General features: G+C 33.5%; 1 protein-coding gene across 1 annotated transcript in view; it reads left to right on the top strand.

The window, feature by feature from the left end:
- Positions 1–27380, top strand: part of MALRD1 (MAM and LDL receptor class A domain containing 1) — a 534334-nt gene that overhangs the window by 187278 nt on the left and 319676 nt on the right. The window contains exons 24-26 of the mRNA XM_033100523.1: positions 1782–1995; positions 19070–19317; positions 23002–23293. Of these exons, the coding sequence (XP_032956414.1) occupies positions 1782–1995; positions 19070–19317; positions 23002–23293 (754 nt within the window). The remainder of the gene's footprint in view (positions 1–1781; positions 1996–19069; positions 19318–23001; positions 23294–27380) is intronic.

Below are 27380 nucleotides of genomic sequence, written 5' to 3' on the forward strand. Positions count from 1 at the left end.
GATCACATACATAGCACTTATGAAGTGCTAACTACTGTTCTATGAATTTAAACTATTTACTCCTTTAATTTTCACAGTAACTGTATGAGGTACATACTATTATTATCTGTATTTAATAGATTAGAATATAGAACTAGTTAGAAGTTTGGTAATCTGCCCTAGTCATGTAATCACAAAATGGCAGACAGACTTGAAACACAGGCAGATTATCTATGAGTCCATAACCCAACTGCTGTGCTATATTACTTCCCAACTTTTACAAAAGAATTGACCCTGCTTTTGTTCTCCTTGCGGGGGGGGATTTTATATATATATATACACACACACAATATATATATAATATACACACACACATATATATTTAATCACATTTAATATTAAAGTCTGGAATATGTGCTGTCTTATACACAGAGCATTGCATCACATATTTAAATGTTTAGATATACCCAGAAAGTAGAGTACCTTTTTGAATTTGTGTATCAATGTTTTTCTTGGGCTTTTTACCTTATAAAAATATTTTAGTCATTATTCTTTCCAGTTTTACCTCTGGAAATTGCTTCTAAGCTCTTAAAATGTCATCCAAATTTATTATATTTTTTGCACATCTTCTGTGAAGAACAGTTGATCCCTTTTATGTAAATTCAATATGTGAATTTACATGCAAATTGTGTTTTATATTTTTATTTTTCAAATATGTGAGAGGCATGATTTTTAATTATTCTATCCTATCATCTTAAATGGAAAATACTTAGGTTTTTACACAATAGTGTAAAGGTGTAACATCTAAGGAAAACTATTTCTTTCAAGAAAAATATTTTTTAGATTTGGTCAAAAGGTGTTTGAGAGTTTGATAACAATAAATATTTTGTATAAAATCACTGAGGTAACTGTATTTCTTAACTGATTTCAAATTGTTCTAAATTTACTTTAAAATATATGAATATTTCTTATATTAACACACAAATACATATTTGACCTACAGAGAAACTCTGAATTAATTTCACTTAGAAATTTGAAACTAAACACTATGTAACTTTTTACGTTCTATGATACCAGTGTTCATTATTATTCCAAGCAGTGGTAATGTTACAAACTTTATAGATGGACCTTCTGAAAACTTTAGTGAATCCTGTTATTATTTTTCATCGCTTCTAATTCTCTTGGAGTCCGCCTAGGTGGGATCTCACTGTCAAACGGTGAGATTGCATGAGAATTGTGTTCATCACATACATTGATCAAAGGCAAATCAGTATCATTTCAGTTCCAAAGATGTGGTCAATTCAAAAACTTCATGGTGTTGAGTTTGATAACTTTTCACTTTCAAGTAGTTGGTGTGGACAGATCTGAGGAATGGCAAGAAGTGGGCAACATAGAGTGAAGGATGTGTTTGCATCTTCTTTCTCTTGGTAGAGTCTGTCCCCTGGTTGGTCTCCTGTTTCCATGTGTGATGAAGCTCTAAGAAACACTCAGGTCTTGTTTTGGATCTGATTGCTGCAGAGGCAGGTGACTCCTGCCCGCTCTGTAGGCCACCTATCCTAAAACTCTAGACAAGAGTCAGTGGTGTCATCACTCCCACATTCTTAGGTGTTGAGGATGGGGCAGATCCTAGACGACCCTCAAGCTTCTTGGGGTCAGTTTCATTGTGGGGTATTTTCATCAGATTCAAATCTAATGTCCTGTATTTAGTGGTTGCTCCAAGTTTTGAATTTTTGATTGTTGAAATTGCTTCTTTTTCTTCCCTTCTTTTTTCCCTCCCTTCCTCCCTTCTTTTCTTCCTTCAGATTGTCTTTAGGGCAAGACGTGGTGTCAGTTACATGGGAGATGTAGCAGTGGATGACATTTCCTTTCAAGATTGTTCTCCCCTACTCAGGCCAGACAGAAAGTGTACTGCTCAAGAATTCACGTGTGCCAACAAGCACTGCATTGCCCAGGACAAGCTGTGTGATTTTGTGAATGATTGTGCTGATGATTCAGATGAGACCGCCTTCATTTGCAGTAAGTGCAAGTGTTCTGTTTCCTTACTTTTGCCTTTATCTTACACAACCTTACTCTGTGCGGTGTGTTAATTTGGGAAACAATATGTATAGTTCAGTGGCCAAGGCAGGTAAGGTGATTTAACTATTTACATACATTAGTTTCTTCCTCTCCATACTTAATTTAGAACCATAATTCATTTAAAACTAGCTGACGGATTGGTGTGTGTGTGTTTCTGTGTGTGTGTGTGTATGAAGTAATTGGAGAGAAATTGGAAAACAGGAGTCTTCAAAGAGAAACAATGGAAATAAGTGTTATTCATATGAAAGAATGTTTTGGAAAAAAGAGAAGCAAAACATCCATCAAAACCAATTCATGCAGAGTTAACAAGCCTCTATGTTTTGCTGCATTTCAGAGAGTTGTCATTCCTTTGTGTAAATGATGAGATGTGAGAAGTTGTTAAAAAACAAAAAAAATAATACCCAAATAATACATAAAATAGACAGAGCAATCTCCTAAAAGAGATACATATCAGCTATGTACTGTGGTTGTAGGACATCGACTCATAATAAACAGTAACTATTAAAACATCCGTAGCTACATGTGCCATATGTACTCATTCGGGTAAGACTGTAAAATTGTACAACACAGTCCCATTGTTGCCTCATTTCATTGCAAATGAGGTGAATACAAATTGTCAAAATGAAGATTGACAAATTATTCCACTATACTAGTAATAATTTCTGAGTTAGCTTATTACAGTTTGGTCTTTCTTTTGCCTACTGAAACCGAATCTGGATTATCAAGAACAACTTCAGTATAAGAACTCACGTTTATATAGAACTTTGAAACTTCATAGCCCTTTTATTTACTAATGAGTAGTGATCTTTACAGGAACCCTGTAAGTGGGTCAGATGTTATTAGTGCTTCCTACAGATGAAACCATGAACAGTAGTGTTAAGATTTTACAAAGTTCACCAAACTGGTGTTCACAAAGAAGAGTCTAGAATTCAAGTATTTTGACTTATGATCCACTACTTTGCCAGCTCTGTGTAAAACTGAATCTTAAAACAACAAAAAAAACCCACACATGTAGAAATTCTGTTTATATCATATATCTATTCCTTCAATTGTGGAGTCTTTCTTGCAATATCCATTATTATCATATGTGAGCCAAGCAAACCATTTGGTTAATCTTGAGTTCTGTATTAATTCATATTTATCTTTACCTTAGGAATATTTTCTGGGGTATTTGTAGTTATTTTCTGCATCAAATTCTTTTACATTTTCTTTAGCACCGTTTTTATTTGAGTATCACACCAATCTACTAGGTTATCAGTCAGAGCAGATATTATGCTTTTGAATGTTATTTTTAATGTTGCCAGTGTATTTCTTTTGCAAGATAGAATTTTTTAAAAACTTATTGGGGTGACAATGATTAGTAAAATTACATAGGTTTCAAGTGTACAATTCTATAATACATCATCTATATATTGCATTATGTGTTCACCACCCAGAGTCAGTACTCCTTCCATTATCATGTATTTGACCCCCTGTACACTCTTCTACCACCCCCCTTACCCTCTAGTAACCACTAACCTGTTGTCTGTGTCTATGAGTTTTTGCTTGTTTATTTGTCTTGTTCATTTGTTGCTTATAGTTTTATATCCCATATATGAGTGAAGTCATGTGGTTCTTGATTTTTTCTGTCTGACATGTTTTGCTTAGCACAATAATCTCAAGATCCATCCATGTTGTTGCAAATGGCAGTAGTTCATCTTTTCTTATGGCAGAATAGTATTCCATTGTATATATACATATACCACAACTTCTTTATCCAATCATCTATCAAAGGGCACTTTGGTTGTTTCCGTGTCTCGGTCACCATAAATAATGCTGCAGTGAACATTGGAGTACATATATCTTTATGGATAAATGTTTTCAGATTTTTTGGGTAGGTACCCAGGAGAGGGATTGCTGGGTCATATGGTAATTCTATTCTTAATTTTTTGAGGAAACTCCATACTGCTTTCCATAGTGGCTATACCAATTTACATTCCCACCAACAGTGTATGATGGTTCCTTTTTCTCCACAGCCTTTCCAACACTTGTTATTATTTGTCTTGTTGATGATAGCCATTCTAACTGGGGTGAGGTGATATCTCATTGTGGTTTTGATTTGCACTTCCCTAACAGCTAGTGAAGTTGAGCACTTTTTCATCTATGTGTTGACCGTTTGTATGTCTTCTTGGGAGAAGTGTGTGTTCAGGTCCTCTGCCCATTTTTTAACTGGATTGTTTTTGTTGTTGTTGTTGTTGTTGAGCTATATGAGTTCTTTATGCATTTTGGATATTGGCCTCTTATCAGAGGTATTGTTTCATTCAGTTGGTTGCCTCTTTGTTTTGTTGATGGTTTCTTTTGCTGTGCAGACGCTTTTTAGTTTGATATAGCCCCATTCATTTATTTTAGCTTTTACTTCACTTGCCTTTGAGGTCAAATTCATAAAATCCTCCTTGAACCCAAGGTCTATAAGTTTAGTACCTACACTTTCTTCTATGCAATTTATTGTTTCTTGTCTTATGTTTAGGTCTTTGATCCATTTTGAGTTAATTTTGGTACACGGTGACATACAGCAGTCTAGTTTCATTCTTTTGCATGTGGCTTGCCAATTCTCCCAGCACCATTTATTGAAGAGACTGTCTTTTTTCCATTGTATATTTTCACCTCCTTAGTATTTAAAGTACCAATTTGTTTCTGGCTGATTTTTTTTCTTAAACTCTTTGTAATGTGTGTAATAGAGGTTCTAATGTGAAAATTTCTAGGAATCCTATGTCTGTGTTTGGAAATGGAGGCTGATGTAGTAAGAGGGTCAAGAGAATATTCAAATTTCCTGTCTTGGTATTTCATATGGAAAATAAAGGTAAAGCTAATCATTAGCTTTTGGAGGGAAGGTTGTACTAGAGGTGCTTTTTTGGTGAACTGATTACCAAATTCATTGTTTAAGTTTAGTGGGGCTACTCATATTAGTAATACATACTGGAGAAGAAAGCTGAATTAGTTCCAGTTATTACAGAGGAAGAAGAAAAAATTTTCAGCTCCTTAGAACAAATAAATAAACTAACCAAACTCTAACTAATTTTAGAGTTTGGAAGAAACTCTAAAAGTAATCACATTTTTATATTGCTTCTCGTTAGGTAAGTGTAAGTTTTATTTGTATAGCATTGATTATTTTTATTATGAATTAAAAAAATAACTGTATATAATTATACTGGTCTTGAATGTTATGTTTTAATTATAGAATGGCTAAAATCTGCTATGTGAATTCTGAGTACTGTTATTTATCCTATGTAACTGTAACTTTGATGCCCTAATTAGACCACAAAGAATAGGAAGAAATAAAAAATTTTAATTACCATAGCAGCTGATTTCAGAAGTTTAGCTGACACCCAACCAAGAATTTAGGCTTAAGTTCCATAATACTTGGATTTTTTTAAAAAATAATTCTGAATAAAGGCTGAACATGTATCACAACTCTAAGAAAATTTCTGAAATATCATTAAGTAGAAGTATGCCACATAGAAATCGCAGAAAGAATGAAAAACAAAGACAACTATTTTTAAAAACATAGACTATCTCTGATGGAGAAGAAAATAATCCTTTATAAAACAAAAGTAACTGATGCTTTAATTTTTTGTAGATCAATGTAGACTCTGAAAGCAAAATCAAGTAGAAAAATCACAATGTTATTTATTCTTCATAATATAAATACCGTGTCTAAGATATACGACATAATCAAAGAAGAAAGTTATTTTGTGTATCTGAGCACTCTAAAATCTTATTTGAACATATCTTTACCATTGATATAGAGGCTCCTTTGGAAAACACCCATGTTTTTGTTTCCCTGTACATTCTAATTAGCATATTTATTGTTGCTACACAATTAAGAGTATCTCAAGCATACTCAAAACAATTTAATTCTGCACTGTGATTAGTGAGGGTGCTGGATATTTATTTGATCAACATAATTAGTAAGTGATCTGAACCTAATAGGCGAGTGCTACCAATCGCAGTTATCTATTCTTTTCAAGCACACACAGAGCATTTACAAAAAACAAAGTTATATTATTAAACATTGAGCAAATTTCAATAATTTTAAACAGGTGAAAGTAACAGATTGTCCCTTTTGTATTAGGCTTGTATTTGTATTGAGTTCTGGAAATCAATTATGAGACAAAAAGCTGGAAATCAATTATGAGACAAAAAGCTAGATGCTCCCTATTGGTTAGGAGAAAGACATTGTTAATTATTCATGCCTCCCCTGCCCCAAATCACAATAAGATTTAAAACTGTTTTAAACAAATAATAATAAAAATAATGCATAGAATCCTGTGGGATTTAGCCAAGTGTGAATACTTAGAGAAAAATTCATACACTTAATCTTTATATTAGAAACTGGCTAATAGTGCAAATTAATGGAATAGAACACAAATTTAAGATAGAGGAGATTTGAAAAGACTGATAAAATCTTCAAAACGCTGTCAAGAATGATCAAGAGAAATAGAGAAGATAGATATATCAAATTAATTTAACGCATATTTGTTGAGGAGTTATGTGTCAAGCCGTGTATGGGACACCTAGTATACGTCAGTAAATAAACACAGAAAAATCCTACCCATCATACCCTTGAGTTAAACAGAAAATATAGTCTTTCTGGGGGGTAGGGAGTGGGAGATGAGGGTAAGGGGATCAAATATATGGTGATGGAAGGAGAACTGACTCTGGGTGGTGAACACACAATGGGATTTATAGATGATGTAATACAGAATTGTACACCTGAAATCTATGTAATTTTACTAACAATTGTCACCCCAATAAAAAAAAATAGTCCTTCTGTTTCTACATGCAGAAATGTATGTATATGTGTGTGTGTGTGTGTTTGTGTGTGTGTGTCTGTGTGTGTATGTATCTACATATGTATATACAGAGGGTGCAAAAAACGCATGAACATTTTAAGAAAGGAAAAATAATGTATTAAAATTGTTATATTCAATATATACTGATAACAAAAGATGAAAACTTGTTTTTGTTTTTTGAAAACAAAAAAATGTGTATACATTTTTTTGGCATTCCCGGTATATAAATTGCAGAGTTTATTAAAAGGTGGTAAGTAAGTGCTATGTGAAAATATGGAGTAAGCTAAGGGAAATCATAAGTGGAGGGAGGGTAAATTGTAGTATTAAGGAACATGATGAGGGTAGGCCTGGATGAAAAATATTTAAGCAAATTCTTTAATTAATTACCCCTATTTTTTGAGATATAATTGGCATACATTGCTGTATAAGTTTAAGGTACAACATCATGACCTGACTTACATATATTGTGAAATGATTACCACATAAATTTAGGTAGCATCCATCATCTTATATGGGTTAAAAAAAAAAAAAAGACAAAAAGAAAAAAATGTCTTTCTTCTTATAATAAGAATTCTCTTAACAACGTTTAAATGTATCATACAGCGGTACTACGTACAGTCATGTTGAACGAGACAGCTCTAGTACTTATTTATCTTATAAGTAGAAGTCTGTACCTTTTGCCCACTTTCATTCAATTTCCCCTCCAAAACAAATTCTTGAAGGAAATCTGGGACTTAGCCAATACTTGTTATTTTCCGGTTTTATTTTTTATTATAGCCATCCTAGTGTATGTGAAATGGAATCTCATTGTGGTTGGACTTTCCTTTCCATAATGACTAATGATGTTGAGCATCTTTTCTTATGCTTATTGGCCATTTGTGTATCTTCTTTGGAGAAATGTCTATTGAAGTTCTTTGTCCATCCTTTTATAGGATTATCTGCTGTTTGTTGTTGAGTCATAGGAAGTTATTTACACATTCTGGATATTATTATATTTTGCTGTGTATAATGTGCTCCCGTGTATAATGCACACCCACGTTTTTGGCCCAATCTTCAGGGAAAAAAAATCTTTTGTTTTAATTTTTTAATTAAAATTTTTAATTGTTTACATTTAGGTACTTATTTTTTGTATTATAAAGGAATTTGAGCATTTATTTTTTAACATATTATGGCACAAATAATTTTATGTAACAAATAATTACAAAACACACGAACAGATACAAGGTACAAGAAATTTTATGTACTGGTAACAAATTTACCATGTTTATGCATCATAGAAGGCCAAGAACTCTTCATCGTTGCAAGTTCATCGTAAGTTCTGCAAAACATATGATATTCCAGGCTATTATTTTGCATACAGATATTGTTATTGATTTGAAGAGTTTTACTTTTAACTCATAAGCACAAATAAAAAATTAAAAACATTTATATAGATACAGAATTAATACTACCCATGTATAATGTGCATCCTTATTTTTCCCTCACAAATTTGGGCAAAAAAAAGTGCATTATGCACGGCAAAATACAGTAAACCCTTATCTATATGATTTGCAAATGTTTTTCTCATTCTGTTGTCTTTTTTATTTTTAATAGGTTTTACATTTTAAAGAAGTTTTCAGTTCACAGCAAAACTGAACTCTCATACACGCACAGCTTACCCATCATGATCAAAGTCCCCCACCAGAGTGTAGATTTATTACAGTCAGTGAAGCTACATTGTGATGTTGTCATCACCACAATCTGTAGTTTACATTAGGATTCTCTCTTCATGAAAGAGCATTTGATAAACAATAAACCAAACTCTTAAAGTCAATTACTTAATAGCACACTTACTAAAGTCATTACAAATATTTTAAACATATTATTTTCCCTACTGGATGAAATGCTCCTCAAAATATCATTGTTTTATGTCATATCAATATGCAACTTAACATTGCTGAAAAATTATCTAAAGTCAGTAATCAAATCTTGGTTCATAAACAATCATTTTTTGAAAATCAGAATCCAGGACCTACTCCAGACATACAGAACCATAAATTCCATCTTAACAAGATGCTTAAGTGATTCATATGCACAGTCAAATTTGGGGGGCACTAATCTAAACAATACAAAATTTTGAAACAGTTTTCTGATGAGAAGGGACACCTATTATTATTTTCTTATCAACATATACAAATATATTAGGATTTTAATTATTCAGAAAATAATGTTTAAATTAAAAAATCATTCTGTATATATTTTTTGATGAATTAATTGACTCAAATCAACATTCAAGGGTATGTGTGTATTTAATTGCCTGGTATAATTTATTGACGATTTAAAGGAATTTTAAAAAATGAACACTCATGCCCTAATTCAGCAAATATTGAGCACACATTACATGCCGGGGTTCTAGTTCCTTGGAATAATACAGTGAACGATACAGACAAATTTCTTGCCCTCATGCCACTGGTATTCTGGCTGGTGGCAGTGGAGAGGGACAGAACATAAAACAAAATAAGTAAAATAACACAGTGTATCTCATGTTCTAGCGAAAAGCAACACGGAATTGTGGGAAAGAAAATGCTTGGATGCTTGGAATGGTGGTTGGAGTTTCAAATAGGGCAGTTAGAAAAGTTCTCATTGACAAATTGACATTTTGATAAAGAATGAAAAAAATGATGGATCAAGCCCAGTGATGTCTAGTGTTTTCGAATTAAAAAAAAAAAAACCTCAAAGGAATATTTTAAAAGTCATTAATAATTAAAACAATATTTTCTATATTATCATCCTGTGGATAACATTGTCCTTTGGTTTCCATAAATGCCTAATTATAATTTCCCTACATGCTTAGTTATTATTCAGGACTTAATTTTTTTGAGATGACTAGTTTACATCCTAACTGTCTTCTCTCTCACTTGTTATAGCAGAATTCTCTCATTTTCAAGTAACAGATGATTTTGGGGAGACAAGGGGCTATGGTTTGAAGCTGTGATATTTATATTACTTTTTACTCACAGTAAGATTATATTATATATATTCTTACCATATCCAGTTCAATGCTCCATCTGAAACTTTTTACCATATCAGAATTTGTGCTTAGTTGTGTCCGAAATGGATGTAAAAGTGTGGAGTGCCCCTGTGGGTGGGCCAGAGTACTCCATCATCCTGGGCATGAAAACCACTGACATAGACCATTACTTCGTTCTAGGTCAATAATCATATAAAATCTATGCAAGCATTCCGTAATTAACACCGACATACCTGACGTTCCCTTTTCATCTATTCATTTGGTGAACATTGGGCAATAACAATATAAGTGGCCCAGGGCCAAAACCAAGGAAAAACAAGGTCTTATCTGCGTAATTGTGGAGCTCCTTGTCTAGTAAACGTGGTAGGTTCATAACCATTCCCATTACAAATGAGAGGTAAGTGCAAAGCATGTCGGAGGGCTGAAAGGGAGCTATATCAAGGTTAACGTCAACACGGGCATTCAAAAAAGTAACACATCACCTTGGAAACAACTATTGTTTTTTTGTTTTGTTTTGTTTTCGGATACATACTTTAGTAATCATGGACTGTGACTAGCTCTTGTTTTTTTGGGGAGATTACATTAAGAAGTAGGTCAAGTATCATCATGCTTCCTGTGAAGGATCAGCTGTGCTGAGCTTCAGGAATTCATGACGGCAGGCTCTAGCTGAGTGATTGGGCACAGAAAGCTTCATTGTCTTTCCAAAATTACCAACACTGCTCAGGACTCAGCATTTTTGATGATATGTGTTAGGATGATATTTTTCAAATTATGAAATCTGTAGTCATGAGGGAGCAAGAATTATGTGTGAGGGGCTTCTCTGGATCCATTCCTGCATTGTGAATTTTCAAAAAGTTGGTATTGTTAATAGGATTTTCCCAAATCACTTACCTCCAAAATCCTTTCGTTTAGAAACCAAATTACTTTTTATAGAACAATTGTTCTTTGAGACAGTTGATAAGGTGTTTTTTACAAAATGTGTTATTGGTTCATACAATGAGGAAATAAAAAGGAAATCACTGTATCACAATTTCCTAATGATGTCACCCAATAATAATTGTCACATGACATTAATATTTTGAACTTTGAATTTTGAAATAACTGTGGATTCATAGGAAGTTATAAAGATAATACAGAGAAATCCGGTATATTCTTCATGCACTGTTTACAATTTACATAACTATAGTATACTATCAAGATCAGGAAACTGACTTTGGTTCAATATGCACATATAGTTTTGTGGCCTTTTATTACATTTGTAAATCTGTGTAATCATTACTGCAATCAAGATATTTTATCTCAACAAAGATCTCCCTTGAGACACTCCTTTATAGTCAAACTTATTCCCACCATTCCTAACTTTGGGAAACCACTGCTTCGTTCTCCATTTCTGTAGTTTGTCCCTTTGAGAAAGTTATATAATAAAATGGGACAATTTAGTATGTACCCTTTTAAGACTGTCTTCATTCAGCATAATCCCCTGTGATCCATCCAAGTTGTTTTGTGTATAAATCATTTGTTCCTCTTTATTGCTGACTCATGTTCAATGGTTTAGATCAGGGGTGTCCAAACTGCGGCCCATGATCCATTGTTAATTGCCCCACAGCAAATTCCAAAAATCTATTTAGTTTACTTAAATAAACCAGGTGAGGCAATACGTGCTTCACCTCGAGTGAGTGGCCCGGCTGTTTGTGTATTTTACCGCATATGGCCCTTGGTAGAAACCGTTGAAAAAAGTTTGGACACCCCTGGTCTAGATATAACATCCCATAGTACTGTTCTCCAGATGGCTGTGCCATTCTACTGTACCACCAACGTCTGAGAGATCCAGTTTCTCCACATCCTTGTGAGCATTTGGTATTGTAACTATTTTATTTTTATTTCTGTTGTCCTTATAGGTGTGAAGCAATAGTGTATCACGGTCTTAATTTGCATTTCCCTAATATCTAATAACGGTGACCATCTCATGTACTTCTTTGCCAACTGTATACTGTATTCTCTTTGGTGAAATGTTTCTTTGTGTTTTTTGTTCATTTTCTAACCAGATTTTCTTAACCATTGAGTTTTCAGTTCTTTATATATTATAGATATAAATCCTTTGACAGATAAGTGAGTGGCAAATATTTTCTCCCAGGCTTTAGATTGTGTTTTCATTCTCTAAACAGGGAAAGAACAAAGACTTTTAATTTTGATCAAGTTTAATTTATTGATCCTTCCTTTTAGAGATCATGCTTTTAACGTCACATCTAAAAACACTTCACCAAGTCCTAGGTCCCAGATTTTCTTCTTTTTTTTCTTTTAAAAGTTGTGTGTTATTATATTTTACTTTTAAGTCTCTGACCCCTTTTGTTAATTTTTGTATAAGGTATGAGGTTTAGGTCAAGATTTTGTTTTGTTTGGTTTTGCTTACAGCTCTCCAGTTGCACCAGCACCATTAACAAGATTGCCCTGCCTTCATTTTAATTGCTTTTGCACCTTTCTCAAATATTAGTTTGCTGTACTTGTGTGAAGCTATTTTTGAATTCTATTTTCTGTCCCATTGATCCACGTGTCGAGTCCTCCACCAGTACTACAATCTTGATAACTAAAACTATGTAATATAATAAATCTTGAAATCAGATATAATGATTCTTCCTAATTTATTCTTTTTCAAAATTGTTTGTTATTCCAGTTGCTTGACTTTCTATATAAATTTTAGAAAAATTATGCCTATATCTACACAAATTGATATAATTTTGATAATTTAATTAAATATCTATTTATCTCAATTTGGGAGAAATAATATCTTGAATGTGTTGAGACCGCCAATCCATGAATACAGAATATCTCTCTATTATATAGATTTTCTTTGATTTGTTTCATCAGTGTTTTATAGTTTTTAACATACAAGTCCTGTAAATATTTCATAAGATTTACACCTAAGTATTTCATTATTTGAGGGATTTAGATGGTATTATATTTAAATATTTGGTTTCTATGTGTTTATTGCTGATATATATATATATATATATATATATATATATATATATATATAAATACAATTAATTTTATATGTTGGTCTTGTGTTCTATGACCTTGCTGACTCATTTATTAGTTGTCAGAGTTTTAAAATACATTCCTTAGATTTTTCTGTGTAGACAACTATGTCATTTCAAATTGTGACAGTTTTAAGTCTGTTAATTTGTGTACCTTAAACATTTGGTAGAAATCTCCAGTTTGACCGTATGAGCCTGGAGATTCTTTTTTAGGATTTTTAAAATTTTGGATTCAGTTTTCTTAATAGTTAAAAAGCTACTGAAATTATTTTGTGTTGTGTAAGCTTGGGCTTTGCAAGAAAAAAGTCCATTTCATCTAAGCTGTCAAATTTATGCATGTAGAGTTGTGCATAGAATTCTCATATCATCCTTTGATATCCACAGGATCTGTGATATTCCCTGTTTCCATTCTTGCTATAGATAATTTGTCTCTTCTCTCTTTTTTCGATACTCATATGTATTGAAAATATCAATTAAATGAAGAAGAAAAATAAAGAAATAATAATATAGCTACTAACCCTTTTATAGGTACATATAAACAATTTGTTAAAATGTGAGCCATTAATTGAATTATAAAATCAAAGAATTGTAGAGTTGGTGAGATTAATACAAATTAGTCCAAACTTTTTGAAACAGGGATTTAACAGTAAGACTCCTGTGAAGGATTCACTTTTACTCAATTAACAGTTAATCATAGATTTTTATTTTATCACCATTCTAGCACTTCTATTAAAATGTGAGAGAAATCTCCTAGGACATGCTTATTGATGAATCAGCCCCAACAGCTACTAAATTGCTATTGAATGAATTGAGAAATCAATTACCAACCAATAAAGGAATCATTTGTATAACTTCCCTGCCATGGCAGACAATAGAGGTGGGAAGGGAGAATCATCTAATTCCTGCTTGAACACTTTCTTAAGAGATAATACACTGCCTCACATAAAAAGCCTTTTCAACTGTCAGATACCCTTTATATAATAACATCTTTTCTAATACTGAATCAGTGTTTCCATATTTGATCAGTATGGGTTTTTGATGGTACTATTTCTTACTACTTGTACTTCTTAATGATAATAAAATTTTAAGTATTTGAAACAGGTACCATTAATTTTTCGCATCTTTTCACATCCCCTTTCTCATGTTTGTAATCATGATATCAGTGTAAGTATTCTTGAATCCTTTAATAGCATCTTGCATGCATAGTTTTAGGCCTCTATTATCTTTCTCTCATTGGATGGTTTCAATTCTCAAATTTTTCCATAAACATGGAATTAAATATTCAGAAAATACCACAGTACTCTAAATATGATTAGACTATCCCAATATTCAGTATCGTTTTCTTTTCTTTTTGCTTACCATAGCAGATTCATATATCCTAAGAATTTTAGTAGTTTAGATTTTTTATCTTTTAGTTAGTCTTGTGTTGATTATGTGTAAGAAGAATGGAGTTTGATGAGTAAATCTTAGGTAAAGAAGCTTCCAGATGGTAGGACGACGGGCTATATCATAACATTCTTCAACTCATAGCTCCACTGCTTACAGTAATTCTAAAGTGATTTAACTGTGAACTTCAGCTTTCTCATCAACCCAAATAAGAATAATAACTATTATATAGAGATGTTGCAAGACTTAAATAAAATAACATACATAAAGAGCATGCTCAGAACCTGAGACATATTATGTTCGATACACAGCAGTCCCCTTTCCAGTTGATTTCCCATTTTCCTAAATGTGCTTTGTTTATAGCATATGCTCAATAATGAATAAATGAATAGAATGGTGAGATTTTAATTTTAGGAATTTGATGGTCGGATTTTAAAAGGAATTATGTTTTGTTCTTTCAAAATTATATCTATTGTTTTAAAAAAAAGTATAACAGTTATTTCATACTTATGAAGATAATGATCGATGGAAAAATTATAGCATTTAGAAAGGTAGAAAACAGTTTGATTGATGATACAGCTGCAGACAAAGGTGAATATTTTCTTCCTTATGACACACCTGTCTGGCACTGGCATTGATTTTTCCATGAAATGCCAGGAATTGGCATCTCACAAAAGAGTTTTGGCTGTTTTCTAACCTGGCACCTATGGGAAATACAAAATATGAAATTTTAAGTTGTTCCATCCCACTGCACTGATGTGATATTCAGACAACTTATGCCTGCTTACTGTATTTTCCCCATTTGTATGTTAGAATTAAACTTTCTGAGGAAACATATGTTCAAAACTATAGTAGGTATCAAAAGAAAAATATGTTTTACAACCTAGAGATTCATTTGGCAGCATTTGTATGAAATTTGAAAACAAATGAAATATGTTTCTCAGCAGCACACATCATTTCCTTATACAACTGGCCTTTCTAGATGCTGGTCTGTATGATAACCCACGCCTCATGGGCTGCTCAAGTCTCCAATACAGGGGCAACTGAATTACTTAGCTTCCTTGTAGAATTCTTAACTAAGACAGCAGTTCAGATTCTGAACAAGATGCTGAGCAGAGGTTCAATGTTGTTTGAATGCGATTTATCTCCCAGTTCTCTGAATAAATACTTAGGAGAACTTTAGTATTTTGAACTAAAGGATGTTTTAAGAATTACAGTCTATTCTAGGAAAGAGTAAATTAGTTTAAAATGCAATTTTAAAACTGAATTAGCAATTGCATAGAAAAAGGCCATCCTATTTGTTCGGTAACAGATTATGACAGAAAAATTTTCTCCATCCCTGAAAATATTAGATATCAGTCTTTGCCTGACTGTTAAATAAAATGATTTTTAAAAGTATATTAATCCTGATGCTGTGTTAAATGTATCCATTTTCAGTACTTTCAAAAGCTATAAAGGATTATTTTAAGCTAGTCTTCATTTTTGGTCAAGTTCCTCCCTGGGAGTTATGATGAAATTTGCTTTCATTTTAGTAATTTCATATGCTTTAAAAGAGTATAGAAACAATGGTAAAACCTATGTTTTCTTATTCTCCACTTTACTAACTACAAAGAGCATAGAGATTATTTTGTGTATTTAAACAAATGTATTTGATCTGTGCCAATTTAAGGATCTATCCATATAGAAAAACAGTTTTTTATGTCTAGCACAATTTGAAATTCTTAGAGTCCTACATAGCAGAAGAGAGTAGATTCTTCATCCAGGAATTGCCATGGCTTCAGCTGCGAAGTTTACTTGCCTGCCTTTGGCCTGTGCACTGGAGAGCAGATCCCTGAGAGTTTGGGTGGCAGAATCATTCCTACTCTCATTTAGATAAAATTGCCTAAAAATATTTGAGCAATTGTTCAAATTAGATTTTTTGAAGAGATAAATCTTTAAATATAGATTGATGTATTGAAACTTAGGTTTTTCTCAAGTATTTTTAGTTTTTGAACACCATCTTACATATCATTATGATTTTACAGATTTTCATTTTCTTTTTTCTTAATTAAAGTTTATTGAGGTGACAATTGTTAGTAAAGTTATATAGATTTCAGGTGTACAATTCTGTATTACATCATTTATAAATCACATTGTCTTTTCACCACCCAGAGTCAGTTCTCCTTCCATCACCATATATTTGATCCCCTTTACCCTCATCAACCACCCCCTGCCCCCTATTTAAACACACCTTAATAAGGAATTACTGTTATCAAAGAATTGTAAGCAGTATACTTTATTACTTATGGTCAAATCAATCACTTACTGGTTTTATGCTGTATCATGCATATTTACTTACAAATAGAGACTATAGAAAGTATTCTAAACATATAAATTATAAGATATGTCCTCTTAATTATACAATGCTTGGTTTTATAATATTTTACATTTTATAATTTACCAGCAGACTTATAAAAAGACATTTGTGTATTCTCTACTGTCGAGTTCTGTATATGCGGAGCTTGGAAGTGACAACTCTGTCCTAACAAGTAAAATCCGGAACAGATTAAAATATTAACAACTCTTCTTGGATTCATAAGAGAGGGGAGAACACAGGGCAAACTGCTGCCCCCAAGATTTGAGAGACAGACAGGTGAACATAGGGAGTCACAGCTTCTCAGAGCAGAGACTCAAGAGCAGAACCCGTTACAGGAACCAGCACCAGGGTAGGAAAACTTGAGCTGTCATTGATGAATTAGCAGAGGCTCAGTGTGAGCAAGCCTGAGAATTAAAAACTCCAGGAGATCCACTGACAGGGACTCCATCACAATACTGTGAAATTTACTTCTAGGAGTTCGACCAGGTTCCACAGCAAATATGAGAGGAAAATCCCTTCATGCTTCCGACAGGACACCATGCAAGTGTGTCCATGCAAGAGAGTGGAATGAAATCTTGAAAGGGTTGAGGAAAAAAATATCTTAATCTAGAATTTGTACCCCGTGAAATTATCCATCAAAAGTGAAGGAGAAATAAAGACTTTCTCAGAGAAACAAAAATTGAGGGACTATTTTGCCAGTAGACCTGCCTTGAAAAGAATGTTAAGGTTTTTATAGAGAAGGAAAATTATATAGATCAGAAACTTAGATCTACATAAAAGAAGGGGGGCAAAGAGGAAAGAATAAGTAAAATAAAAGCTTATTTTTCTTATTTATAATTGATCTAACAAATAAGACTTTGCTCAAAATGAAATAGCGAGAATGTATTTAATTTTGTAAGTTTACGTGTCATACATGTACACACATAAATATGCTTATGAGTGCTATATAAGTGAAATGAATGACAGCAATGGTACAAGGGGTGGAAGGGAGGAATTAAGATTATCTTGTTGTAAGGTGCTCACATTACCCATGAATGAGTATAATGCTATTTGAAAGTGAACTTGGATTATTTGTAAATGTATAATGTAAACTCTAGGGCAACCAGTAAAAAAGTAAAGAAGTATAACCAACATGCTAAGAAAGGAAGGAAAATGGAATAATGTAAAATGTTCAATTAAAACCACAAAAGGCAAAAAAAAACAGTAGAAGACAAGGGCAACAGATAAAAAAATAGCATCAACTATGGTAGATATTAATCCAGCTCACTCAAAAATCACTTGGAACATCAGTGGTCTAAATGCACCAATTAAAGGACAGAAATTATCAGAGTGGATCAAAAAAACAAGACTCAACTGTATGTAGTCTACAAGAAACCAACTGTAAATATAAAGACATTTGTAGATTTAAAGTCAACGTATGGGAGAATATATACTATGCTTACGCTAAACAAAAGAAAGCAGGAGTAGCTCTATTAATTTCAGACAGCTGACTTCAAAGCAAGGAAAGGTATCAGAGAGAAATAAAGGCATTAAATAACAATGGAGTGGTCAGTTGTCCAAGAAGGCATGACAGTTCATTATGTGCCTAACAACAGAATATCAAACCACATGTGACAAAAACTAATAGAATTTCAAGGAGAATTGATGAATCCACTATCAGGTTTAGGGAGTTCCACACCTCTCTGTCAGAAGTGGCTAGACCAGCAGTCAGAAAATCAATAAGGACATTATTGAACTCAGTAATTCTTACTGTCTTGGAAATGAAAGAAAAAATTTAAGTGATGTTAGTAATAAAATATTTTAAAAATAATTTAAAATAAACTCGTTGGTATTTAATAGTTGGTATTTAATGCAACTTAGATAGTTGGTACTTAATGAAACGTAACGTATTTAATTTCTGCAATTTATTATAATAAATTAATTCAAATGATTACACTTTTTACCTTTTTTTGTTTCACAATTTTCTCATCTCTAAAATGAGGATATGTTTATAAAATAATTACAATGATTAATAACTTTTGCTTTAGGCAGCATTTCCCAAGCCAAACTGTATTGCAGAATAATAAACTTCCTAAATTCCCTACCAAGACCTGAAAGGCAAAGATGAGAGAAGAAATAAATCACGTTGATCAAATAGATGCTTGGAGGAGAAACTGTGTAATGCCAAAAAACTTTGTCATTGATTTTGAGATGGGGGACCAGATTTGGGGAGAAATACACACGTAAGCCATGGGAATAGCTGTGTGTAACAAACTAGAATATTCTATTTTAATGTCTGTCAATATAATATTGTGACGTTTTCAACATTACATGATCCCTGTAGTTTTGGATTTCATGCCTTAAAGTCAGCTAATTTCCTGTTTCTCTCTACCATAAATTGGGAAATGTTGTCCAGGTACCGCCAGGGGGCGCTGCGATTTTGAGTTCGATCTTTGTTCCTGGGAGCAGGAGCAGGACGATGACTCTGACTGGAATTTGAAAGCCAGCAGCATGCCTGTTGTGGGCACAGAGCCAGCTGCTGATCACACCTTGCGAAATTCGTCTGGTCATTACATCTTCATAAAGAGCTTGTTCCCTCAGCAGCCCATGAGAGCAGCCAGAATTTCAAGCCCCATCATAAGTAGAAGAAGCAAAAACTGCAAGGTATGGAAAAAGCAGAAATATTCTGAGCAACGGCTGATGGAGTCAAATATAGAAAACGAAATGGTCAGGACCAGACCAAAATTATGGTTGAATTTATTCAAGTTGGGATGTGTGAGGGAGAGAGAAGGTGAAGTAAGGAAGAGAGGGGAGGATTGTTAGAATTGTTGGAAGAATTTATGGATAAATTCCGTAGATACTGGAATTTTGGAAACCATTGGAAAATTTCATAGTTATCACCCATAACCATGGATAATACAAAAGGAGTAAAAAACAGTGGCTTCTACTCAAGACGTTTAGTATGTATTGGAATTATGGGTATTTCACCATCAGAAACAAAACCAACAATAAGATATGCATAGTTAAATATGCTCAAGAATTAATATTAGAAATTGTTGGGGCTACAATAAAATGATTGATGAAGTCTTCATGGGAAAGAAAACTGAACTTGGCCCTAAAAATGCAGAATAATTTCTATAGGCAGGAATCAAAAATGGTCTGGTTATTACCCTGTGGAAGTTTGAATTAAAGCTTTGTAGAGTGTTAACAGTATAAATAAGTCTGTATGGATGTTTGGGCCAAACAGCTTCATATGGTGACTATGTATTTCCAGGTTCCTCTACTTTGTGTTGTTTGCTTGATGGTTTTTATTCCACAAAGGATTTGAGTCAGCTAGGTTAGGAGCTAAACTTTGCTTTGCATTTAATATAAATCATGTAATTTATATATGAGATGACTTCACAAGAATCTTGCTTATGAGAGATTGATACATAAATAATAGTACCGATTATTTATATTTACAATGAGAAATGCAATAAGATCTGAACACATGGATTCTGAGTGGTATATCCCCCAAAGTTTGAGCACCGGTGTAAAGCAAATTACATCCACAAAGTTGCTAGCTGATCAAAGAATCGGCCTGGGAGACAATAGCATGATTTCAATCTTTATTGTCTTCAAATTCTAATGTTCTCGTGTACCTGTTTTCATAACAGAGAGAACCCTAACCTTGGGGAGGAGACATATTAAATTTTTTCTCAAAGGCTCCCCAGTTGTAGCTGCACCTACTACATATTCTCGTTCTTTGTTTCAGCCTGACCGTCCTTCACATCCTACCACTGTCACAGTCTTAATACATGTTAGACCTTTAGTTTGTCTCAGGAGTTTTCCTGTCTGTGCTTAAGTTGATTTCATAGCTGTTCTCTCAGATAGTAATCTTATCTCTTTGATCTCTTAAGGCACATTTGATAGGAGTTATGCCACCCCAGTTTCACAGATTTTTCTGCAAGGAAGTGACATGTTCAGATCAGAGTTTGAGAGAGAGAACTCAGTCAGCAGTCTAGAATGGATATAACAAATCATACAGAATTTTATTAAACTTTAATGAAATACATTTTTACTTTTACTTTTTTTCTGTCTCCCAAATTACTTGATACTGTCTCAAAAATGAAGCACAGACACACAAGATTTTATATATATATTGAGTGTCTATAAATTTATCTCTTATGTCCACTTTGAAAATTGTACTCTGAAAATTGCAAATTAGTTCTAGTCTTAGAAAGAAAATTAAACATAAAATATATATAACTCCAGTTTGACTTCTAAGCTTTTTTAATTAGATACTTCCTCTGAAAATCTTCAAAAGATTTTGTTTTTTGTACTGTAGTAGCCAAGGACTTCATCTATCTCTATTTTACCCTGGTCCCAGGATTGTAGTCTCCACAGTTTTAAATATCTGTGTGAGAATAATGAAGTATGCCTAGAAGAAATGTCAAAAATTAATGATGAATGCTCTATTTTATGAATATTTATGATATAGATTGAATACAAAGAAGTAAGGAAAGGTCATGCTGGGAATGATTGCGTCTCTCATATAAAAAATATATTTATCAGGTAAACAGAGTGACCTCCCAAATTTTCACAGCAATCATCTCTGTCACTAGACCTTGTGAGATACCTTCACACAGGAAAAATTAAATTGGAGATATTTTTCTTCCTTTTGAGAAATGGGTAGTGAGAGGGATGCAGGCAGAGATTGATGAGGGAAGAGATCAAACCTCTGAGTAACTAAAATTTCCAGTGAAAGACCATCAAGAATAGGTAAGCCACGTAAAGTGACCACTCAAATTTCCACTCAGATGAGGTATTATTATATGATCCAAAAACTTTGATGGTCTTTAGAAGAATTCAATATTTAACAGAATTTTATTCACTCAAGTTATCTTGTGATTAGGTTATGTTGTCAACAAGTATGCTCTGTAGAGATGGAGGTATTTGGATATTTGTTTGCATGTTAATCCAACAACATCATTCAGAAAATGGTCTCAAGAAGATAGGGAAATACCTATCTACTGTGACCTAAAGCATATGCCGCATGTTTCCTGCACAAATGAGAATACAAAACAAGGCTGAACACTGGGCAGATCATGTCTGGGACTAGAAGGGATCTAAATAGACATGTGCTGTGCCCATCCCATAGTTGCATCTCCCTCCTGTCAGTCCTGCCCGGGATGCCAGCCCCAGGTCCTTTTTGCTTCTCATTTTAATGAGTTATGCCACCCTGATTTCACCAGCCTTCCCTGGACAATTCACAGTGGTCACAGGTCTCATGTTTTTCATCATTTATTGGTTAGTCAACAGAAGAAATATTTTTGGATCGTAGAATAACACTTCATCTGCTAGGAAATTGGAGTAGTCACTTCACAAGGCTTCCCTATTTTTGATGGTCTTTGAAGTACGAGTATGCATTGCATACATTGTTCACTCACAATCTTTACCCTTTAAATACATTCATTTTTCTTTTTCTTTCACCAGAGTATGATTTCCATTACTCCTACTGTTTCAGTAATGTCTTTTTCCCTGTGAAAGTCACCCCCCATTACAGTGTTCCCTCATTCATACAAATGACAAGGAAAAAGTCTAAAGACCCTCTGTGTTCCTATTATTTCTAACCTGTACTGTTCTTCCAGAATTTTCTCTGACTTTCCCCATCTGTGTAACATCTAAAATTCTGGTCAACTCCATCTTTGAAACACTGAAATGTCAATCCCTGAAAATACTTTTATTCATTTTTACTCAGGAAAAACTCCCTAGGCTGCTCTTCTAAAGCATATTTCTAGCATTTCAAGTAAAACTTGGATAATTGCTGTTCTGGTGGTTTTGCTCTATAAAGTGGAGCCCTGAGGATCTTGTAGAACCGAAATGTGTTTCAAGTGCAGGAATGTGATGGGATAAGCAATACAGTGCTCTGCTATTTTGAAGGAAATGTTTTAAGTTTCATGAGATTGAAAATGATTGTCTTTAGTCCCTGCTATTTCTTAATCATGAAAAGTCTTTTTTTGTATAATGCGTCACTTTTTATTCACATTTTATTCCTTTGATAGTGGACTTCAAATGTTTATCAAGGAATCTGCTTTGAGAAATCACAGAAAAAAAATAAACTCTGCTCATTTTTTTCCATTAAATTTCTATTTGATCTGTATTGTACTGTCTTCCATATATAGCAACATATGATTTAAGGCTGGCCTAGCTTCACTCATTGTTAGAGTACTCACTGAGCAATAGAACATACAGATCTTGTTTACCATCTGGAATCTATTAATAAAGAAGAGGGTAATATGATATGATTGAAAATAAAATGGAATTAATTATAGTAATTATATATAATATTCCTATTTTTGGTTACAGATAATTTTTCATTATCACATGTATGGAAATGGCATTGGGGCACTCACCTTGATCCAGGTATCAGTCTCAAACCAAACGAAGGTCCTACTTAACCTCACGGTAGAACAAGGCAATTTCTGGCAGCGGAAAGAACTATTCCTGTCTGGCGATGAGGACTTCCAACTCAAATTTGAAGGTAGAGTTGGGAAAGGACACCGTGGTGACATTGCATTGGATGATATTGTGCTTACAAAGAGTTGTCTGTCATCCCATCACTTCATGAAAGAAGAACTACCAGCGCCTCTTCCGACAGGTACATTTTAATTGGTATTTGGTGTTTTTACAGGGTGGAAGCTGTGAAGGAAGAAAGGGAATGGAAAAGGAATGACATAAACAATTAGTAATTTACTGCTTTCATAAACAACAAAAAAAGTCTTTTGAATCTAAAATTATCTTTCAAACTTTTTCTCTAATTGTTTTCTGAATTTTCTCTAAGCGTCAGTATGTTTACCAGTTTCTGAGTTTATTTAGTCAGCTTCTTCTTAGACCAATAAAATAAGAGAAGACTTTAATCCTTAACAAATATGAATTCACTCTTAATGAAACATAAGAACGTCAAGAGCAAAGTTATTCAATTTTAATTAGACATTACTGTGGTTGTGCTATTTACTTTATTCTTGTTAAACTAGTGGGCTTTCCAATTTCAGTGGTCGAGTTCATGTATTTAAATGGTTTAGATGATTGAATGTGTCCTTTTACTCTTTTAACCTAAAATATCTTTTGGTAATTTGTCTAAAGAAGTATATTAAAATTTTGAGTTGGTAAATGTGCAGTATAATACATATAGTGACAATGTTGTAAGAAATGGAAAGAGCAACCGCCATTAATGCATATAATATGCTAGAGGCACGAGATGAAAATAAATGCAATATATATTATTAAAATGACAAAAGAGCAAATTTTCTCAGTTTGTAATATGACATCTATTAATATTTAAACCGTGAGTTTAGCATAGAAAACAAACTTGCTGTTTCTTTGGTAGCTAAATTATTTCTCTCATGATTAGTGAAAATAAAAGTGCTTTAAAAAGAATGAATTTGTTTGCTCTGCCTTTTAAGATGGCAGATGACATAGGGAAGATTGCCATTTCTTACTTCCCCATTCACTTCAAAGGGAATATTTTAATTCAGTTAACAGGAAAAAAAATATGTATATATACATATATATATGACAATTAGTTAAACAGACTCTTTGCCTGATGTGTTACTAGTACTACACAGAATAGTACAGAGGAAAACAAATTAACATTGCAAGACTGATAAATACACATATGAGAACGTAATGCACAAGCATTTCAGAAGCCTTGGACTAATTTACTTCCTTGAGAAAAGCTTTGCTTTCCATTCTGTTAGATCTTTGGATGGCAGGTGTATTAGCTCTTGTACAGGTCTGATCACTTAAATAGTAATTTTTATCATAATAAGAAGTAATCTCATAGCATCTAAGTAGTGACGGAGCCAGATTTTATTTGCACTACTCCAAACTTCAAAGAGCAACTACTAAGTGGGATGCAAGAGGAATAAACCATTCTTATTGGGAATTTTAAATTCTTAAGCCTGTGAAATCTTAAGTAAAGTTTCTTTATAAAAACTCCCAAAGGGAAAATTCAAAAGGATCAACAAAGTGGTAGAAAATACCTATCAATTGTTAATTAAGGGCACATATTAATAATGTTAAAGTTATTTGCGTATACTTATGATACTTGGGATAATGTATAAAATTTTTTGGTGAATAAAAAATAAAAGGATCTCAGCTTTAAAAAAAAAAACTCAGTTGTAAGGGGGAACAGAAGAAACACCCCAAATAACTAATATTAGGTGTGATATAATTAAGTGGTAGGAGAAATATACAAAATTTTATGAGGATGTCAAGAAGATGAAGAAAACATCTCATTTGAGGGCATCTCCTTTAAGACTTCTTTACAAGAGTTGGGACCGTGCTGGGAACTCATGGGAAGGAAGGCTTCCTTCAGTTTGCAGGACAGGGAGGCCACGTGGGCACAGAGTGGACCAGACGATGCAGTGGTTGTGGGGACAGTATGTAGGCAGGCCCAAGGGAGGGAGACACAGGAGGGATGGCGCCATGCGGCTGTGGAGGTGGACAACGTGGGGGCAACTGGCTGAAGCAGGCAGCTCGTGTCACCAAGTATCTGAGATAATATTACAAAGGAAACAGGGAGCTAAGCTGGGACCACTTTGAATATTATTTGGTTTAAAATGTTCACCAAAATGAACATATATTGAAAGTTCTCAGAAAACAAACATAAAAAGAAAGGATACAGAAAGAGCCAAGAAGCAAATACAGTGTTTGTTTATATAAACTATGATAACTGGTAGGAGTGGCTGTAGTAGAAAGAGTTTTTTTAAAAAAGCCTCTATTTATATTATGTGTAGCATTTTGAACATTGAGGTGAAATCATTTAATGTTTTTATAGCTATCTCAGCTGCGATGCCTATGTTCAAATGCAGCAGGTGACAAATAGATGCACATGGAGTTACCGGTCCTATAAACTATGTGAGATACCTTAAATGTGCCTCCAGAAACTGGAAGAAGAGAAGTGAAAAGTTAAACTTTGTTTAGACTTGAACTGTGAAATATTTCCGAAAAAATATGACTTCATCATAAGTTCACAGGAATCTGTTGGAGTCTCTGACATTTTAAAGGATGCGCGCACGCGCGCACACACACACACACACACACACACTGGATATAATATATATGTGTGTGTGTATATATATGTATATACACATATATGCACATACACACACAGGGTATCAAAAAAATCTATACACATATTAAGAAAGGAAAAAAACAGTATTAAAATTGTAATAGTCAGTATATACCGATAACAAAAGGTGAATAAAAGTGATGTGAATACATTTTGTGGCACCCCTGGCATATGCATATATATGTATGTTGGGGGACAGTATCCTGAACAAAATAAAAGCCAAATTGTTTCCTTTGATCCTCATGAAAATTAGTGCTATTCACCTATATTGTAGACATCTAATAGAAGTACGAGTCACAAATGTAAGCCACATATGTAATTTTACGTTTTCTAGTAGTTATGTTTAAACAAGTGGAATTAATTTTAATAATATATTTTCATTAACTCAGCATGTCAAAAATATTACCATGTCAACACAATAGCAATGTAAAAATATTAATAGGATATTTTGCATTGTTGTTTTCATATGAAGTCTTTAAATCCAGTGTATGTTTTACCTCACAGCACGCTCAATTTGGATTAGGCACATTTCAGTTGCTCAGTAGCCACTCATGGCTAATGAGTGTCACCAAGACTGGCCAGCCGACTGGGCAGCCTAGGTGATGAAATGAAACTTTGGGTCACTAGGTCTCTCCCTGACAGTGGTGTTCCATTTGATGGGGTGCAATTGGTGAATTCCTAAGAATTGCAGTTCTATTCTTATTTAAATAGAAACATGGAAACATTCCCCAAGGCCAAATGTGAAAGCACAGGTCGCAGGTTCTACTGGACTAGCTACTCACCTGAGATTCCCTTCTTCTTACCTATGTTCTGCACAGTTTCTCTGAGACTTGGTTTCCTCAGCTACGACAGACTATCATATATTTCTTAGGTTCTTGGGCCTTTAAGAATAAAAAGAAATAATTGCCTATGCAATTTGCCTAGTCTCGCGGCTGGTATATGGTAGGCAGTTATTCAATAAAATCAACTCATTGTATACAATCCTATATTTGGGAGCATCTTTATCAGTATTTCTTAGGTGGCACACATGTTTCATGGTAAGCCTACTATTTGCGTTTTAATTAAGAATGTGTTTCTTCCATTTGTTTTGATAAAATTATTTTTCTTTCAGAGATCACAGGCCCATAATTATTTTATATCACATTACATGGTAATCATCCAATCTTATCATCTATTGATAACCTCTCTTATTATTATTTTTTGACATTTAATATTATTGTATATGAATTTCAGGTGCACAGCATGGTTAGATATTTATCTAATTTAAGGCGTGATCCCCCTGACTGGTACTTACCTGAAACTATACATAGTTATTACCATATTATTGACTATATTCTGTATGCTTTACTTTATATCCCCATAACTATTTTGTAATTGCCAATTTGTACTTCTTATCCCTTCACCGTTTTCACCCACCACCCAATAAAAATATGTCCCAAATAAAAGTTCAGAACAAAGCTCCAGAAAAACAACTTGAGAAAATGGAAACAAGTAATATATCAGATGCAGAGTTCCAAACACTCGTTATAAGGATGCCCAATGATCTCAGGGAGAACTTCAACAAAGAGATAGGAAATATAAAAATTGAGATAAAAAACATAAAAAAGAACCA

The sequence above is a fragment of the Rhinolophus ferrumequinum genome, assembly GCF_004115265.2.
Source record: "Rhinolophus ferrumequinum isolate MPI-CBG mRhiFer1 chromosome 5 unlocalized genomic scaffold, mRhiFer1_v1.p scaffold_110_arrow_ctg1, whole genome shotgun sequence".
Classification (NCBI taxonomy): domain Eukaryota; kingdom Metazoa; phylum Chordata; class Mammalia; order Chiroptera; family Rhinolophidae; genus Rhinolophus; species Rhinolophus ferrumequinum.